This window comes from Haliotis rubra, unplaced genomic scaffold, assembly GCF_003918875.1.
Source record: "Haliotis rubra isolate DU_JTF1 unplaced genomic scaffold, ASM391887v1 Scf1870, whole genome shotgun sequence".
In the NCBI taxonomy this organism is placed as follows: Eukaryota; Metazoa; Mollusca; class Gastropoda; order Lepetellida; family Haliotidae; genus Haliotis; species Haliotis rubra.
Window position 1 is genome coordinate 23,683 of NW_025765859.1, and position 20,922 is coordinate 44,604.

Genomic DNA, 20,922 nt, shown 5'->3' on the forward strand with positions numbered 1-20,922 from the left:
CGAAAACAATACCGTAGCTTAGCATTTATTGAGACTCTTCTTCACTGAAGTTTGCAAAATTGGACTTCCGGTTATCTTTTGTGCGGTCGATTTTCGTATTTCTGACTAAGAATCAGGTAAATGTTATTTAATTACAGGACTGTGTCTGGGTGAGTTAAAGATGCCCAACGTAATGATATCCACAGACCGCAGTTGCATAACACTATTCAATTAAGTTGTATATTGTTTGAATAATTTAGAAGTAAATGACGAAGGATACGATTTACGGATAACCGCTCCTTGTCTGTTCCATAGAGCGGCGTATCCATATAGATAGTTTCACCGTGGACTCTAGGGTACAGCATAAAATTTTGTATGCTTTGCTGTATATTTGTAGAGCCTGTGCCGAAACCTTTCAGACATGACAACCCGGGATAGAGCTTCATGATACCCAAATGTAGTGCCATATGAATTACTATTTTGTAGGTGTTCATAAAATCAGACCTTGAGGACCTCATCACACCTCTTCAGTTTTGAAGTTTTTCAACATTATATGACTTTGCTGTTTCCAAATATTACAGTGATGGCCATGGAGAGATCAGATAGTCTGACAGTCATGAAGTCTCTGACAGCTGACTATGGTGAAGATTCTGATGAGGAGATACCATCAGCTGTAGACAACATCTCAGATGAAGAAACACAAGAACTTCTTGCCAAACAAGAGCCACGCCCATCTTCCTTACCAAATCTACAAAATGATAATTCCAACTCTAGTGTTCCTGAAAAACCACGCTTATAAAGCGGAGTAAGTACATGAAGTACATATGTAATCACAGATTTCTGTGTGATAACAGATTTTGCAGTGCAGAGTTGCTTCCCTTGGATATACACCAGAAACCTATGATTATGGGTTGGGGTCCCATTTTATTTGGATTATGTTTCTAGGTTTTTGCTCTACCCATGCACTTGGGTTGAAATTAACAAAGTGGTAAACATTTATGACCTGCACCATTTCAGGCTTTTCTTCTTGCATGAACGATGAAGCTGACAATGTGACATGCCACAATGTAACTGGATTACTATTAAAATCAGTTTCCTACCTTACTCGCTATGTTTATTGTTTATGGTCTTAAGACCAACTATCACTCATGGAACATCCTTGAATAACAATAGCCACTAGTCATGATTAGTGATGGGCATTATGGCTAATGATGCCTGTTTTGACAGATGATTGGATGTGAGAATTGGAGATAATTGTTCTCTTCATCCACCCCTTCTTCAGTCCATAGATACTTTATTCATTATTTTCCCTGCAGCCACTAAGCTAGTGTCCTATGGACCTGATGATCAGGAAGATGAAGAAAGTCAATCAGAAGAAGAAGTGGAGGAAGAAAGTTCGATCTTTTAGATATACAGGTATGTTTTGTACAAGAAGTTGGAAGGACATGTCTCAAGTACCATGTCAGAAAGAACTACAACGATAATAATAATCCACTTGTAAAGAACATTCAAAGTGTCCTCAAAGGGCTGCATTATTATTATTCCGAGAAAACCCATATCTCTAGAGATTCTGAACTAATGTTTTAAGGTAATAATGATAACCAGAATTGAATCTCAACATGTTAAAAGTTATTTGAATAATGAGATGTAAAATTGCAGAATTTATTGCAGAGACAAGAAAGCCCTAACTGAATTTCTGTAGCTTTTATTCTAAAAGTGAAAAATATCTGTAAGATTGCTCAAGGAAAGTGAAATGAAACTTACCCATTTGATCACTTTGGTTTTAAACTTATGTTGTTATGCTAATACATTTATCATGTTTATGGGAGTCAGTTTGACATGTTGAAGGAGTAATTTTCTCTTTCTTTCAGAAAACTGATATTGAGGAAAAGGTTTTAGATACTCAAGATGCCTGTAAGTACTGTTTCATCCATATACTGTATCAACAAATGTAAATTGCTCCTTATCCTGACTAGGGATGAGTATTGGAGGTTCAAAGTGTATCACAATATATTGTGATATTCAAGGCTATGTTGCGATATGTATCACAATGTATTGCAAAGTTCCAAATTTCAAAGCCAGTTGCCCAGTCACCCGTGTTTCACAAATTTACTGTGCAGAGTTATGTCCCTTTGGCATGCCAGAAATCTGTGATCATTGGTTTCAATCGTGATTTGCAGGTTTTCCTCTGTTTTCCTTCAAGTACCCCAGTACCCTTAATTTCCAATCTTGTTTGATATTACTGGACATACCTATATTTCATGTTGTGAAAGGGGCACAAGTAGCCCAGTCGTCTAAGCTTCAGCAATTGGCTGAGTTGTGTTCCTTTGGCACATCAGAGACATACGATCGTGGGATTGAATTCCTGTTTGTCCGTTCTCGTGGATATCGCCAAAGGGATAAAGATCTGAGACCTGCATCACTTTGGGTTGGGCTACTGTTATAGGCAGTGTTGAAGCCAACTCCTTACTCTTTGTAATTGATGAAAATGTCACATCGTTATCTAGTAATAATACTCTTTACATGTGGACTACAGGAAGAAAGTATTGACTTATTGAATGCTGTTCTTGCAGCTGCTCTGTCACGGAAAGTCCGGAACATGTCAGCAGAAGAAATACAAATCCCTCCAGAACCTGTAGGACGATGCTCAAAAGAATTACAAGTTTGTGTGACATTTACATATTTTGTCTTAGCATACTTAGTTACTTGTACTGTATGTTTTATCATGTCATACAAAAGGGTATAAATACAGTGGAAACAGCTTCTAAGTAAAGACTGCTTAACTACACACAGACCTGATAAGTAAACACTTTTCTTTGGTCCCGCAAATTTCTTCATTAATTATCACTATTAGAGTCCGGTTAACTAAACTCGGATAAGTAAAAACAATACCGCTTAACTAAGCGTCTTCTCACGGTCCATGGAAGTACATTACCTAACAAAGAGACTGGATAACTAAATTAGCGATCACCACATAATCCAACATGAGGGGCAGTCGTGTCAGTCTCCAGTCAAACAAACACCCTATTTACAGCTCGCTGGCGTCAAGCAGTTGACAATACACTGCCAGCCCTGATAAGTTGTTCATTGTTACATATGCATACATATACATTCATATGGTTGTCGTTTGCAGGTTTTATAAGTTTGGATAAGTAAAATACCTGATAAGTAAACAATTTTGGCGAGTCCCTTGAAATTTTACTTATCAGGTTTCCACTGTATATAGAGACAGGGCCCCTTGATTATCTCGCGTGAGGTGTATTAACTGAGGATGTGATTGTTGTGCAATGTGTACCCAAGTTAACTGATCACATAAGCCTTTTATAAAAGTTCTTCACTAGCTCACTGTTGCTGCAAGACCAGATTCTTGTATATATATTTTTTTTTTAACCAAGACCAGGACTAGCACCAGCCTATCTTTCAGGAATTTAGTTAGAGTAGGTAGTTTGTTATCGAAAGATCTGCTGGTCAACCTAAGAAGAATTCAAGATGTATGTTACGATCAGAACTTAAGGCTCACATGTTCACTGGAGCATATTTGAAGACTCTCTGTTTTACATCCAGTGTTGTTATAAAGGGCAGCACTTTCACTCCAATGTTTTGTTCTTATGACAACAATGTCATTTTCAGGAAAAGATTGCTCGAAACTATGATCGCATGTTGAAGAGTGGCTACAGCAACAATGTGATGATTCAACAGAGAAAAGATTTTAGAAATCCAAGGTGAATAGCTTTACTTTATTCTCAACTAAACGGGTGCAAAGGAAATATTAATGGCTTTCAATCAAACAGTACACAGTTTGTGTACTATCAGAAGTTTCTTTTTCAAGATCCATTGTTTAACTGATGATGAAAATACCCATTTGTGGTCCCTATTGTTTTATATGATGAAATACATCATCTTCATTCATCTAAGGGGCGATGGGTTAGCCTAGTGGTTAAAGTGTTCTGCTTGTCACGCCGAAGACCAGTGTTTGATTCCCCATATGGGTACAATGTGTGAAGCCCATTTCTGGTGTCCCTTGCCGTGATATTGCTGGAATATTGATGAAAGTGGCGTAATACCCAACTCACACACTCATTCATCTAAATTATTGCATGTTTTAGCAACTGTACTCTTGTGGCAATATAGATATACATAAGGGGAATTCCATGTAATTAATGTATCATACAGAACTCGTATTGACTGTTTTGATAATTCCTTTGCATGATCACATCAGGACAGACTTGTTCTATTTCTGAAGGAATTTTGTTGTTAACTTTGAATCTATGGAACGAATGAATATGAACTGTTGAAACTGATGCATGTTGTTTTTTTGTTTCAGTATATATATGAAAAGTTAATAGAGTTTTTGCACATAGAAGGAACAAAGGAACAAACTTTCCTCCTTGTTACCCTTTGTATCTAGTTCACGGCTGGACATTGAGAGACGAGGAAAACTAGTAGTTTCTCCCAGTTTAGTCTTTTCATGTAATCCTCTGTCCTATGAAGATCAGGGTTACACTTGATCTGAAAACTCATGCTTGTCATAAGAGGCTGACTGTTTGGATCAGGTATTCAGGCTCGCTGACTTGGTTGGTTCATGTCATTGTATCCCAGTTGCATTGTTTGAGGTCCCTGATGTCAATCACTTGATTGTCTGGTCCAGACAGATCACCATCATATAGCTGGAATATTGCCAAGTCTGGCATTAGGCAACATACATAATCCACTAGTCCATGTTGTGCCCCTACGTTACATGTATGGGAATGATTAATCTCCGTTGTCATAGCAATCATAGAAGCAAGGCAAGTAAATGGTATTGCCTATTTAATCTCATGTCATTTATGAAGATACAGTACCTCTCTGTGTGAAGATCTGATAACACCTCTTGCTGTGAAGATCTGACAACACCTTTGTGTGAAGATCTGACAACACCCTTCATTGTGAAGATCTGACAACACCCTTCAGTGTAAAGATCTGACAACACCTTTGTGTGAAGATCTGACAACTCCTGTCTATGTGTGAAGATCTGACATCACTTCTCTTTGTGAAGATCTGACAACACCTCTCTGAAGATCTGACAACACCTCTGTAAAGATCTGACAACACCTCTCTGTGTCAAGATCTGACAACACCTCTCTGAAGATCTGACAACACCCATGTGTCAAGATCTGACAACACCTCTCTGTGTCAAGATCAGACAACACCTCTCTATGTCAAGATCAGACAACACTCTCGAAGATCTGAAGATCTGACAGATCTGACATCACCTCTCTGTGTCAAGATCTGACAACACCTCTCTGAAGATCTGACAACACCCATGTGTCAAGATCTGACAACACCTCTCTGTGTCAAGATCAGACAACACCTCTCGGTCAAGATCAGACAACACCTCTATGTGAAGATCTGACGACAGCTCTCTGAAGATCTGACAACACCTCTCTCTGTGTCAGATCTAACAACACCCCTCTGTGTCAAGATCTGACAACACCCCTCTGTGTCAAGATCTAACAACAGCCCTCTGTGTCAAGATCTGACAACACCTCTCTATGTCAAGATCTGACAACCCCTCTCTGTGAAGATCTGACAACACCTCTCTATGTCAAGATCTGACAACACCTCTCTGTGTCAATATCAGACAACACTTCTTTGCATGAAGATCTGACAACACCTCTTATTGTGAAGATCTGACAACAACACTGTGTGAAGATCTGACAACACCTCTCTGTGTCAAGATCTGACAACACTCCTCTGTGTCAAGATCTGGCATCGCCTCTCTGTGTCAAGATCTGACAACACCTCTGTGTCAAGATCTGACAACACCCCTCATTGTGAAGATCTGACAGCAACACTGTGTGAAGATCTGACAACACCTCTGTGTCAAGATCTGACAACACCCCTGTGTCAAGATCTGGCAACACCTCTGTGTCAAGATCTGACAACCCTCTCCCCTCTGTGTGAAGATCTGACAACCCCTCTGTGTCAAGATCTGGCAACACCTCTGTGTCAAGATCTAACAACCCCTCTGTGTGTCAAGATCTGACAACGCCCCTCTCCTCTCTGTGTCAAGATCTGACAACCCCCCTGTGTGTCAAGATCTGACAACACCTCTGTGTCAAGATCTGACAACCCCCCTGTGTGTCAAGATCTGACAACGGCCTCTCCCCTCTGTGTCAAGATCTGACAACACCCCTGTGTCAAGATCTAACAACCCCTCTGTGTGTCAAGATCTGACAACGCCCCTTGCCCCTCTGTGTCAAGATCTGACAACACCTCTGTGTCAAGATCTAACAACCCCTCTGTGTGTCAAGATCTGACAACGCCCCTCTCCCCTCTGTGTCAAGATCTGACAACACCCCTGTGTCAAGATCTGGCAACACCTCTGTGTCAAGATCTAACAACCCCTCTGTGTGTCAAGATCTGACAGCGCCCCCTCTCCCTCTGTGTCAAGATCTGACAACACCCTGTGTCAAGATCTGGCAACACCTCTGTGTCAAGATCTGACAACCCTCTCCCCTCTGTGTGTCAAGATCAGTCATGCCCATTACTTATATTGGGAGGGTCATGTCCACTCAGGATATTTTCTGACAAAACCTTGAAAACCTTCCATCTATGGAGGTGTTTTTCAGATCTCTACTTGAGAGGTATTGTATTAGTTTGATAGGCGTGATAGATCTCATTTTATAATATTGACCTCACATTGCTAGGTTTGTTGTAACTCATGTTGTTTTGTCAAAGTTTGCTGTATGATACATGAAATAAGTTTGTTTTTGGGGTTTTTCAGGATATCTTTAATCCTCAAATGTGGACTAAAGAATCATTTTATGACGAATTAGGTAAGTTGTTTTAAGGAAGCATGGATAGTTAAATAAATGGCATCATGACATGACTTTGGGGAAGAACAGAGAACAATTCAGTCATGTAATGATCCTGCTGGCTGATGTTCCTCATTGTGTCTGTTGTACTGCTGAATGGTCAACACCCTTTCCAGAGCTATAACATGGGCTTGTACTGTTGTCAGTTAACCAGCTTTCCTGAACTGTGATTTTGGAAAACTGGTTTATACAGTGCCTCCCCTCACCATGGTTTGACAGAAATGTTGTTGGAAGCAGTGTTAAACCCACCTCATTCTCACTCATTCACTGCTCCCACACATCAGTGAACGGTACTTGAAACCAGCAGTAAAGCCACGTCCCTCTCACTCATTCAGTGCTCCCACACATCCTGGTATGAGTGAACTGTACTTGAAACCAGCGGTAAAGCCCGTCCCTCTCACTCATTCAGTGCTCCCACACATCCTGGTATGAGTGAACTGTACTTGAAACCAGCGGTAAAGCCCGTCCCCCTCTCACTCATTCAGTGCTCCCACACATCCTGGTATGAGTGAACTGTACTGAAACCAGCGGTAAAGCCCGTCCCTCTCACTCATTCAGTGCTCCCACACATCCTGGTATGAGTGAACTGTACTTGAAACCAGCGGTAAAGCCACGTCCCTCTCACTCATTCAGTGCTCCCACACATCCTGGTATGTATGAGTGAACTGTGTACTCTTGAAACCAACCCAGGTAAAGCCATGTCCCTCTCACTCATTCAGTACTCCCACACATCCTGGTATGAGTGAACTGTACTTGAAAACCAGCAGTAAAGCCATGTCCCTCTCACTCATTCACTGCTCCCACACATCCTGGTATGAGTGAACTGTACTTGAAACCAGCAGTAAAGCCACGTCCCTCTCACTCATTCACTGCTACCACACATCCTGGTATGAGTGAACTGTACTTGAAACCAGCAGTAAAGCCACGTCCCTCTCACTCATTCAGTACTCCCACACATCCTGGTAAGAAAGCAGCCGTATAGCCACGTCCCTCTCACTCATTCAGTACTCCCACACATCCTGGTAAGAAAGTGGTTTTAAAGCCCCTGACTCTGTCTGCTTCAGATAAAACCAGAAGAAGGAGATGGAAGCGGAGAAGGAGGCGGAAGGACAGAACCAAGGTACCTGTAATGTCGATTTCCATTTACTTCTTTTACCACATGGACATATGTCCAGTCAGTAACCAGGGTCCACTTTCACAAAGCAATCTTAGCATTGCAGCTTAAGCTAACTTATCTTACTGACAATGGTATAGGGATCTACACTGAAATGATGCAATGAAACAGTTGTTATTCATAAATTCTGTCCACTTTGTCATCCTTCGTCTTCTACAAAATGCCAAGTTACAACAGCCATTGTGCTAAGATTACTGTAAACAGGACCCTGGACTACTCATACTAAAGACATTGCAGATTCTAATTTCTTTTAATTCATAAGATTAACAAAACATCTGAATCATCTACCCCTCCCCTGCTTTGAAAATCACGGATCCACTGCCATTAATATATTCAGGCTCTGTGGTGTGGCTGGAATATTGCTTACTAAGGCATAAAATGCAGTTCACTTACACAAGGGAATAAATGTGACTAGCCTAGGTGACTGATGATCCCTAAATGCTTTTCCATATTGAGAACCCAATTTATTTATAATATATATGTGTATATTATTGCATACATGATAAATTGACTTAGCGTGTTTCTGTGTTTTTGTGTAAGATAGTTTTCAAATTTGTTGTTTGGGTATTATTAATGACAAAGTTTTGGAAGTGCATAATGCTAAATATGACCCAGTGTATAAACAATTTGTTTCTGTCTCAACCATTGCTATTTCAGATTGATTTCATTGTTGGTTCGAAGAAGGTCTCTTCCTCCAGTGATGGTTCAGCACCTGGTAGGTATAAATGGAATTGTCTTGTGAGCTGTAGTATGAAACAGCTGAAATGGTCTGACATTGTGAAACTCAATCACACACACTCATTTACTGCTGTCTCTCACTCACACACTCATTTCATCAGACCCCTAACTCTTCTGGCTCACTCTCTTCTGACTCACTTAATCTTTTGACTCACTCTTCTGACACAATCTTCTGACTCACTCACTCTTCTGACTCACTTACTCTTCTGACTCACTTACTCTTCTGACTCACACACTGACTCTTCTGACTCACTCTTCTGACTCACACACTCACTCTTCTGACTCACTCACTCTTCTGACTCACTCACTCTTCTGACTCACTCTCTTCTGACTCATTCACTCACTCTTGTGACTCACTTACTCTTCTGACTCACTCTCTTCTGGCTCCTCTCTTCTGACTCATTCACTCCTCTTCTGACTCACTCTCTTCTGACTCATTCACTCACTCTTCTGACTCATTCACTTACTCTTGTGACTCACTCACTTACTCTTCTGACTCCTCCTCTTCTGACTAACTCTCTTCTGACTCACTCCTCTTACTCTTCTGACTCATTCTCTTCCTCGACTCACTCCACTGACTACTCTTCTGGCTCACTCTCTTCTGACTCACTCACTCTTCTGGCTCACTCTCTTCTGACTCACTCACTTACTCTTCTGACTCACTCTCTTCTGACTCACTCACTTACTCTTCTGGCTCACTCTCTTCTGGCTCACTCTCTTCTGACTCATTCACTCTCACTCATAAGTGCAATTATCTTGACACATCACTATGTAATAGTGTTGGGAATAGGTTAAAAACATCATAATTGATGATTGCTTCATTACACCCGATCAGTCGCCGAAAAATAATGGTGGTGAGCGCCAATTATGAAATTTTCCTTTTTTTTTCTTTTTTTAGTTAAAGAACAACTAAACTTTGTTTTGTTACTCTTTTAACCATTACATATGAAAGATTTGTGGTTAGTCTTATCTTACGGAACACCAAATTTATTCTTTAAAACTTGTGGTTAATTAATACTGGAGCGATTAAAAGTGGCCAAAAGTAAGCCTGCTTCCTCTCGCCAACCAGCGAAACCACAGACAGGTTACGTAACTCTGTTGCCAGAGCACTGCAGTGGCGTCATATGAGGAGAGCGATTTTCAGTTAGTTGTATAGAAAATGTGTAGCACGCTCATCATTTTGATGATTTCGACATCAACGGCGACATGCCGAATCGTTGCTTTGTCGTCCAATTGCTCCTAGGGGTCGGGCGATGGTGTCCCCATGCACAGATTTCCACAGGACCCGCGCAGTTCGTGCTAAATGGGTTATGTTTGTGAGAGCGAGGGAGTTGTGGAAGCCTGAAACGATATCTTACTTGTGTTCAGATAGCTTCACGCGGAAGTTAAAGAATCAAAACTACTTACTAGTTGTAGTAAAATATGTATATGATTGATGACCATAAAGATTTTCTATGACACAACTTGTAACATAACGATTTCTTCCTCGGAAGTAAGGTTGTGGTCAAGTAACAATAATATTGTAAGTAGTATTATATTGACACCCACCTCGCTGCCAGGAGAGAAATTGTTATGATATCACGGCTATGTCATGCAAAATCCTATTGGCCATCAATAAAATACATATTTTCCTTATCCTGACTCATGCTCTTTTGCTTGTCTTCTTCTTCTTGCGAACATAGTGGAAACACTTGTATCTCCTTAATTGAAGCTCCCTTCAATGTAAAATCACTAATTAGTACTCACCACGAGTTGCTCCCCTTTAATCCCTTTTGGCGGGAAGGTGTCAGCCACCTTCACACCTCATGCTTCACTCTCTCCTTCTTCACCCAGTGAGCAGGATGTGAGAGCCTGTGTCTCCTTTACACAACATATCCTTTGATTTTCTTAGTTTATTACCTCTTATAGTGTACTATAGAGGTATAGCTAGTATCCTTCAGTAATTTGTATTGATTATTTATCGTATTTCTACTGTTTATTCCGTGTATTAAGTGATTGTTCAGCTAGTATTGCGTGCGATGAAAATCTGTACTATTTGTAGATTACGCTTTTTCTGCCTCAGATCCATGTAATATGCCCTAGTTGTTCCTCATGCCGTGCGTTTGATTCACGTTGCAGTTATTGCATTTAATTTATCTAATTCTGCATTTTAATAAATACTATCTTTGCGTCTTAAGGCGTGCTGCAGATAGGTCACGCAAAACAAGGGCTAAATATGGCTGATACTCCAGATACTCCATCTAGTCAGCTGCTGGCGATCGAGCCCCCTACCGTCTGGTGTTCTGTTAGAGACCCCATCGGAAGAGGGGCGTGGGGCGCCAGTCCATCACCTCTAAGAAGTTTAACCGGCCTCCCCAGACATCCGATCGCCATCGCGAGCTAAAGTCCAAGAGGGGCCTCGGCGTCTTCTCAAGCGCAGACCCATTACCCCCAGGGCAGCGTCGACATCAAAGGGAAGTCTACGAAGACAGCGAGAACTTTCAGCCGAGATCGTTCCAGCCGAAGAAATGGGCCTCTCACGATGACCAGCCCGATTATCATCCCGACATACGGCACAAGAAGGCGGTGTCAGCGACAGTGACTTCAGTAGAGATCTCCATGCAGCCTGATGCCTCTACACTGATGTCAGGCGTTATTGCTGTGGACCCCATCATTAACACCGCGAGAGAAGGCTCTTCAGACAACATCGCCGCAGACCATCCCTGATGACCTGATGCAGCAAATTATGACGATGATGGAAGACCCGATATAGACTGCAGAAGCAAGGACCGAGCCTTTCGAAGGCTCCAGCGTGAGACAACACCCAGAGGCACCCCCGTCAGCGTAGCAGCCAAGGCGATGTCACCTTCGAAGGAAGGCGCGGACCACCTCCACGAAGGACCTAGATGTACAGCCTTCGCGAGAGGCCTTCCAGCGAAGGCAGGAATAAGATCATCACCCTCGTCACCTTCATCCCAAGATGTGGACTCGGACCATCAGACATCCACGAAGAAAGCCTTGGCGAAGGTCTTATAAAGTAATTCCCCAGACGGACATGCAGAGGAAGCTTGGCGAGAGGCGTTATGAAGGGCAGCTGAATCAGATCTTCATCATCTAGAAGGAGGACAGCAGGGGACTACACAAGAGCTTCAGAAGCTATCAGCGTTCTCCTCACGGGTCACCCGAGGAAGATCAACTCATAGGCGTAGATCACCTAGGCGATCTCCTCCCTCGTTCATCACCCATTAGATCACCTTTACAAGGTCACCATACAGAGCTGCACAAGCATCGCCGGGACGGTAGAGACAAAGCACGCGGTCAGAACAGCACCAACCTCTCATCAATGATGATGGTATAAGAAGAGGATGATGGAGGAGTTATTTTCTCCGATGCTGAGATCACGGTATTGGATGGTCAATAACCTAGATCTCTCATCACCATCTAAAATGGCAATGTAGGCAGACATATCTGATGAAAGAAGGCGATGCAGATGCTATCACACTACCACCCGATCGATCCCGATTGCAGCAGTTCCACAGAATCTAGATGCAGCAGCATTCCACAAAGCCACGAAAGTTCAGACACCACATCTACCAAACTTTCATGCCAAGAAGTTCTCCCACGCATAACATTGACCCTTCTTCAAAGCTCAAGACGCCGATGAGAACTATAAGTTGATCAGCGATGTCAAAGTACAAAAATTACAAGATTGATGATCGCCTTAAGTTAGTCCAGATAGAAACCATGGCCGAGGCGGTATGTTTTTGGTTTAAATAGATCTAGAAGCGATCAATGAGGACTCTTATCCACCAGATTTAGTGATCGACTTCTGAGGATGATAGAATGATTTATTCTGCCTTACTTATGCAAAGAAAGACCAGCAGTTCCTAACAAGATCACTGGAGTCTTCCACCCCAGCTGTTCCAGTACAACCATCTCAAAGTGGGTGGGCGCCTCCAACTTTACTGGGAAAACTGGGGAATGTTACCAAGACCCTTATGTCTCCAACATTCCTCGTCCAGCGGATTTAAGTATCCCACTAAAGGCCAAGCCTCCGCTGACAGTCAACCCTCACAAGTTCGAACTTACAGGCACAACAACTACCGAAGTTAAGAGAGGCTGTTACATCACTCTTAATAAAGCAGGCCATAGAAGTACTAGACCAAGACAACATAGAACCAGGTTTTCTACTCCCCAGTTTTCCTAGTTCCCAAGAGAAAACTCCAAGGAGAAATACAGACTCATCTACAACATGTGCTTTTTCAACAAAGAACTATCTCGCAAACCTCGAGTTCCGCATGATACATTTTACCTCAGATTCACGGCGAGTTGATTAGCCCCATGGACTACATGGGCAGTATCGATCTACAGGGCCGCTTACCTGCACATCGATACACTCCAAAGCCAGGAAATACCTACGGTTTGCTTTAGGCGGGCAGCATTACCAGTGGAAAGTGCTCCCATTAGGAATATCATCAGCCCCTGGCTTTTCCGCGAGGATATGAAAGCCGATTATCACCTATCTTCATCATCAGGAATTTCTCGCGGTCGTTTTACCTCGACGACGACGGGATACAAGTAGATCAAGATCCACAGCATCTCAAACTACAGTTAAACTACATCATAAAGCTACTAACACAGCTAGGATGGTTAGTAAGAAAACTTACTCAAGTCGGACCTAGTACCGTCCACAAGACCTACAGTTCCTAGGCATTCGATTTATCACAAAATCTCAACCGTATAAATAGGTACCAGAAGACCGTTGGATCAAGATCCAACAGACCATTCCACCAGCTCTACTCTCTCGTTACCACCCGACAATGGCAGAGCCTCCTGGAGGTCTCCTCACATCAGCCCAAGAGACGCGACCAGTCAGAGGCAGGTTACAGATTCGTCCCTTACAGGTCTTCATCAATGCACATCTCGGCGATTTACAGCCATTCAGTCTACCCGAAACATCTCAGACCTCATCTACTATGGTGGACAAAGAAATCGAATGTCTGCAGAAGGGATTTGTTTAGCAGAGCAGGAATTCAAAACCCATCTATATGTGGAATGGCGTCACTTCAAGGGTTAGGGAGCTCATCTCGCCAACCAGGCGACATCGGGATTATGGAACCAACAAGAAAGTAAACTCCATATAAACATCCTAGAGATGAAAGCTGTAATCAGCACGCCATTCTACATTTGGAGCACATTTCTACAAAATCGCTGCCTTATGATTCATACCGACAATTCCACAGTGGCGTTCTCGTAAACAAGCAAGGCTCCAGCGAGATCACTGAACCTTTTGAACTTAAGCTTTCAACTATTCAGATCTAACCCACGATCTAAATCTACAGATCAGAGCAGTTCACATTCCGGAGCCAAAATGTACTAGCAGGCCAGCTCTCTCGGCCTCATCTACCATCACCCGACAGAAGTGGATGCTCAATCACGGAAATGTTGCACAGATAATCAAGCCGTTAACTTAGCGCCCTAATGAATCTATTAAGCCACAAGATTCAACAATCAGCTACCGACATTACGTGTCACCAATCCAGATCCACAAGCTTGGGAAGCGGACGCTCTAAGTATATCATGGGAAGGCCTCAGCAGCGATGCAGCGTTTCATGCATCAACAATAATACCTCCAAGTATTACAGAAAATCAAACAAACACAGAATCTACAACTCACTTTGGTGGCCCTACTGGCCAGCCAAGGTATGGTTTCCCATGCTAATTCAAAGAAATCGGTCAGCCAGTATTAGAGCTACCCAAAGCTCAAACCTGTTAATACATCCACACACAAAACAAGTGCGAAACCCAGAAGTTTACCAACTTCGCGTATGGACTGTATACAAATGTGTTTAAACAAGAGGATATTCTGCCAGAGTGAAAAAAGCGGTCAACGGCTTACGACACTTCGACTCGTAACAATATGGCGACAAGTGGCACAGTTTCGAAAATTATGCAGCTAATAAAGGATTTAGCGAGAGATGCTTCACATCCTCAAGTGGCAGACTATTTGTGTTACCTCGCGGCCAAAACAAACATTTAAAGAGGTTCGGCCGATATCAGCATATCTTGCGGCAGCTTAGCTCTGTGATCACTATGAGAGCGGGTGTCAAGCTGACAAAATCTCCAGAGTTACTGGCCTTACTCGTGCTTTCGATTGGAGGACCAAAGCGGAAGTTCCGCTAGCAGGATCTGAATATAGTGTTACAACACCTCGCAAGTGAGGCCTATGAACCTTTGGAATCGACAAACTTTGAATTTCTCTCACAGAAACACTATTTCTGCTATCTCTAGCCACGGCAGCAGAATATCTGAAATTCCGGCTCTGGATTCACGAGAGGATACAGTTTGATGACAATCAAAACATAAGCGCACCTGGGATTAAGATGGGATTTCATCGCAAAAAATCAACTACCAGGTCAACCAGACAGGTTATTCCATGTACCCACGAAGCGCTATCCTCGATTCTCGGATCACAAGATACACAAGACTTATCACTGTGTCCAGTCAGAGCTCTCCAAAGTTTATTTCACGGCGATCCAAGAAGTGAAGATTTCTCAAAGATTTATTCATCCCCTTATAAGCCGTAGCGAAGATCAAACAGAAGTCATGCATTGCTACCATATCTATTTGGATAAGGACTGTCATGCCGGCCTACAAGGCAGCAGGCTTGGACCCACCAACAGCATCAAATCCATGAGATTAGGGCGCTGGCTTCCACCCTCGCCCTGCACGGTAACTGTTCATTGAACACAATTATGGAAGGATGCTTTTGGAAATCCGAACATGGTGTTTGCGAATCACTACCTGAGAGACATCACCACAGAAGATGTCTCTGGCATTCTCATTTGGCCCTTTGGTCCCTGCAGCTCAACAGCTGACAGTCCCTCCTACAAGTTAAAATATTACCATCACAAGTTTAATATGTATTATATACATAATTTAGCTAGCTTATAACTCTAAGGAGTTCTAGAGCTATGTATATATATTTAGCTTAGGTTATTCACCCTAAAGTATATATGGACATTATCTTTTTAGTTATTACAGCTGACTCTATCAGAGTCCTTATATATATATATAATATATGTAATGGTTTTTCAATATATATCAATGTAATACCCAATTATGGCATTATATAACCTATGGTTTTATATACAGGAAATATCTAAGTCAATGCCTTCATGAAGTTCCCATACCAGTTATTACAGTTATATTTATACAAAATCACTAATTATAAATCCAAAGTATTCTATTACTCCCTCCTCCGTTCCGTAGGATTCTACAAACAAAGAGCATGAGTCAGGATAAGGAAAATATGTAATTTTTAGAGTAAAATTGATATTTTATACTTATCTGACTCATGAGAATCAACTTCCTCCATCCTCCCCACATAACACTTTGGATTTCCCTGTAAATTCAAGTGTTGGGCTCAATAAATCAGGAGAGAGTGAAGCCGCGAGGTGTAAGGTGGTGACACCTTTCCCACCAAAAGGGATTAAAGGGGAGCAACTGGTGGTGAGTACTAATTAGTGATTTTACATTGAAGGGAGCTTCAATTAAGGAGATACAAGTGTTTCCACTATGTTACGCAAGAAGAAGACAAGCAAAGAGCATGAGTCAGGATAAGTATAAAATATCAATTTTACTCTAAAAATTACATATTTTACTACCAGTAGAAAGTAGTTTTGATTTTGTAACTTTCGGTGAAAACAAACCTAAATACCATTTATCCTCAGACTGGGCGGATGTTCCCGTGAGGTGCCGCCATTTTAAAAAATAAAAATCTGTTAGAATAATGAGATTATAGTTTGTTTTCATGAAGTTAGAAAATCAAGACTACTTTCTACTCGTTGTTAAATATGTATTGGAATCATAACCAAGCGGATTTTGCATGACACAACTTATAACATACTTGATTTCTTCCACGGAAGCGAGGTTGGGGTCGAAGTCACAATACTGCGCGATAAATTTCTTGCTACATTCCCATGGTTAATGTCCACTCACCAGTATGTAGATACTAGTCAATGTGCGTCTTTATATTTGGTCTTATAATCCTAATTAGTTTATTATCACACTTGTATGCATTTTGAAACTAAATAAAAAGCAGACGATCTGCTGATACTTATAGTGAATTTATAACAGAACTGTAATATCTAGACATTTTATAGTTTGCCAATGTGAATCATAATTAGCACACACACCTAGTGCATGTTGTCTGTCTCATTACATTTCACGGCGAAAACAATGATTCTGTTGAATGCTCTACGACAAATGAATAAAAACAAAATGCAAATATTAAAATTAAAACAGATTAAAGTTATAGGAACAATATCAGGCCATTACCTTGTTCGAGGAATGTATCCATCAATATCCACAAAACTGTTCCAAATGATGTGTCTTTTAACAGTTTAATATCTGAAAAAAGTGATAAATCTTTTCAGGTATTGGTGTATAGTCTCATTGGTCACCCAAGATAGCACACCTGGCAACTAATTGCATAATGTCAGCCTTTCTTTAAAAACAGTAATTTAGTTAGCCAATAATGGGCAATCAATCAATGTATTGCGGTTAATCCTTTGAAAGAAGGCGTTGTTTTTCGCTTGAACACCCGACCGCGACAGAGTGTATTCAGTATAGATTAGTAAATCTACATACATAAACACTACCTTTTGACAATTCGGCTGTGTAAGATAAAAGTAATTAATCAATCAAGCGTGTTATCGGTTAATCCTTTGATCGATGTTTATAATGTTGAATATTTACTCCAGACACAAGAAATGCCAAATGGGAACCTTTGTCGAGGGTAATCTAAGTGTGTTACCACTAATTATACCTGTTATAAATTCATTAACTGACCATCAAGTGAATGATGACAAATAACATGTGTAGGTTTATACCACCTAACACGGGTTACAACGAGGGAGTATTAATTGCTGTATTGCATGTGAAAACTTATGGAGCCGACACTGTTTTGAGAATACAAACAGATTTTTACATGACATGATTAAATATCGAGGTAAAACAACACAGAAATGGGATCAATTTGGATCAGTCATTATACAAATAGGGCCCTACTGACACCAATCGATTTTGACAGAATCGTCTATGAAAACAAGTTGTAACTTCGGAAACTAGGCAAAGCAGGAGACAAAATTAAATGACAGTAGATTGTGAGAACATATAGCTTTCATTTTCCACAACAATTGTCACGATTTCAGGTTTATACAAGCCTGTAAACGCGATAATTTACCCCCTAAAATGTAGATGAATTCTGCATCGGCTCTCAAAGCTATTCCTCATATAAGCGTCACAGAAGTGGCCGCTCTGATTGGTTGAAATTTCGATTGCGGGTGAGAATTGTGCACTGTTGTCAAAAGGTTGATTTAAGTCAATTAAAGGTCGAAATGAGTAGTTTTAATGGCGGGGTTTCATTTATAACGATGCCAGTTAGTGATTTATGTATTTGTACCCCTAGGGTTTATGTGACCTTTAATGAAAAAAAACCATAATGAAAAAACATGTAGTTCTTTGGGGTTGTTTTTTTGGCAAATTTCACATCTTGAAAGGTTTACCACTTAACTAGTATGTTAGGAACATAAAATTCCTTGAGTCTTAAGATAAATTCAATCATGACTTGGAACAAGCTTGTAGTGGTTATGAAATGTAACTTACAAAACCAACCTTGTGAAAAATATTGTTAATGCAAAAAGTGTTCCAGAATTGTTTGTGTTCGATTATGAGAAAACATGATCGATTGCTTGGTCGTTTAGTCACTGCGACCAATCTTCGATTATTTCAATTAATCGGACCACCACTACTTTGTAAGTGCAGTTTTCTTGACACATCACTATGTAAGTGCAGTTATCTTGACACATCACTGTCTAAGTGCAATTATCTTGACTCATCACTGTGTAAGTGCAATTATCTTGACACGTCACTATGTAAGTGCTATTATCTTGACACATCACTGTCTAAGTGCAATTATCTTGACTCATCACTGTGTAAGTGCAATTATCTTGACACATCACCATGTAAGTTAAATTATCTTGACACATCACCATGTAAGGGCAATTATCTTGACACGTCACTATGTAAGTGCAATTATCTTGACAGCAACATTCCACTGAGATTTCTGTCTGTAACAAAGACCTGATGGTTTCAAACTAAATCCTGTTGTTTGTTATTTGCTTTTTTCTTCAGATGAAAAGAAAAGGAAAACCAAGTGGGACAGTCAGCCACAGGTGTCCTCCGCAGTCCGCTCATCGAACATGCCAAACCCATCAGTTGTAACCTTGACAACGTCGGCAACAGGGACTAAAACAACAGTCATATCAGCCATCGGTAGTATTACAAAAAAGTCAAGTCAGAAATGACGGTAGTTGATTTCATAAAATATATACCAGTGCATTACCTCGTTAGCTCACCTGAGTTAAAAGGACCAGTTAGCTCACCTGGTTAGAATGTAAAGTCAGATGAAATCAGCTGTTATCTGAAAGTCTGTTCATATTCACACAAGAGCTGAAATACTTGTAAATATAACTCTGTCATGTAGCTGAAAGGGTCATTTACTAGGTTATAATATCCAAAGAAATATCATTTTTCAAGTCATTGTATGTCAGATACAACCAACAGTATCAAACCGTGAAAAACTCACAGAATATCAAACTGTTTCACTGCCTTGATGCAGCTTTGTATAGAACTGTATTATGAAGAGCAGTGTGTGTCTGTCTACCATGTTGGCTACTGTAGGACTGCAACCCAAGTTAAGGCCTCATGCTACTGCTACCCTAAGCCAACCTAAGCCAACCCGATCTCTGGTAGCCTTTTTTTCAATTATAATTGAGTGACACTTTGGGTGATATTTATTAAAAGTAATACTGCTGATATATCCCCAGGGTTTAACCTCGACTCACAAACATGGACATCCTGGGGACCCCCAATTATTAGTTTAAAGCTCCTTGGTGACAATCACGAGGGGCCCTGTGAAGTAATAGTGTAGAGAAATATCACGTTTTGATAAATTCTATAGAGTCTGGAATGAATCATTGATCATTTGGACACTTGACACTTTCGTATGTCAAGGCTAATCATGGGGTTTTGATAATGTTTCTGTCTATAAAAGTATTGAAATCCATTTCAGGTCTCATTTGGCCTTGTTTTACGTTTTACTGTGTATTTAGGGAGTGTTTTGAAACTGTTTTGAGGCAGAGATTTATATACATTCTGATTTCTTTGGGGCTAGTTTGCCATTATAGTTTCAGCCCGTTGAGATTTCTTCTGGGTAAAGATGGGTTCCTTGTGCTTAATACTTGTCATAAAGGAATGGATGTATACATGTGTGAGGGTGATCTTTGTGTGGTCTTACTGGGCAGCAAGGATAGTTATCAAAACTGGTTGGCCTTTGAGACTCAGAATATCATCCTATATTCAAAATATTTTGACTGCTGCATAAAACAACAGTCATCGGCATTATTCATTTTGTGTGAAAGGGATTAATTAGTAACCAATAGTTTCAAGTAAGGAAGATGTGCCATTTTATGAAAGGCAGTCAGCTGTTGAGACATCACTAAATATCAGATCTGTTAACATCACGTCAAGTCAACAACATTGCCATTCATTGTAAATATGACCATTGACAAGCAGGGACCCGTTCCTCAAAGCGATCGTAGCGCTAAGATGATCGTAACTCCCATACTTTAACATAGACTTACGACTATCGTAGCGCTACGATCGCTTTGAGGAACGGGGCCCTGGACTGTACATAATGTCAGAAAACAGGTATACCTGTCATTTCTTTGTCTCCCATGATTGCTGTATAGAAACATGTCTGTCCTCAGGCCAGAATATCTCAAGGCCGAAATAAATTATTTCAAGATATATTGTTTTGTGTTATTCTTTGCATATACAGTGAGGGACCCATTTGGAACTAGGAGGGACCAGACTTGTTTATTAACTTGGTTCAAGAATCTGACTTAGTTGACGTGTTAGAAATGAAAATGAAAAGAATTGCTTTTTATTATGCTGACCAGTAAATTTTTAAAAACCCAAATTATTTACTGTTGATATCAATATGGATATGATATTTAACATTGTATAATTGGTACTTGTGTACAGTGTATCTTAATCATGGATATGATTTAGTGAGTGAGTGAGATTAGTTTTCGCTGCTTTTAACAATATTCCAGCAATATCGGCGGT

At 40.8% G+C, this 20,922-nt stretch overlaps 1 protein-coding gene across 1 annotated transcript; it reads left to right on the forward strand.

Moving 5' to 3' along the window:
* The first annotated feature begins 37 nt into the window (after positions 1–37).
* On the forward strand, positions 38–20,364 carry LOC124274072 (SAP30-binding protein-like). Its single transcript, XM_046709395.1, is given in 12 exon segments — positions 38–116; positions 561–770; positions 1,296–1,375; positions 1,378–1,395; positions 1,851–1,893; positions 2,553–2,641; positions 3,610–3,701; positions 4,306–4,368; positions 6,746–6,795; positions 7,901–7,956; positions 8,668–8,725; positions 18,925–20,364. Coding segments are annotated over 11 exon segments (930 nt in total). The 5' UTR covers positions 38–116; positions 561–562; the 3' UTR covers positions 19,098–20,364.
* Positions 20,365–20,922: the final 558 nt, after the last annotated feature.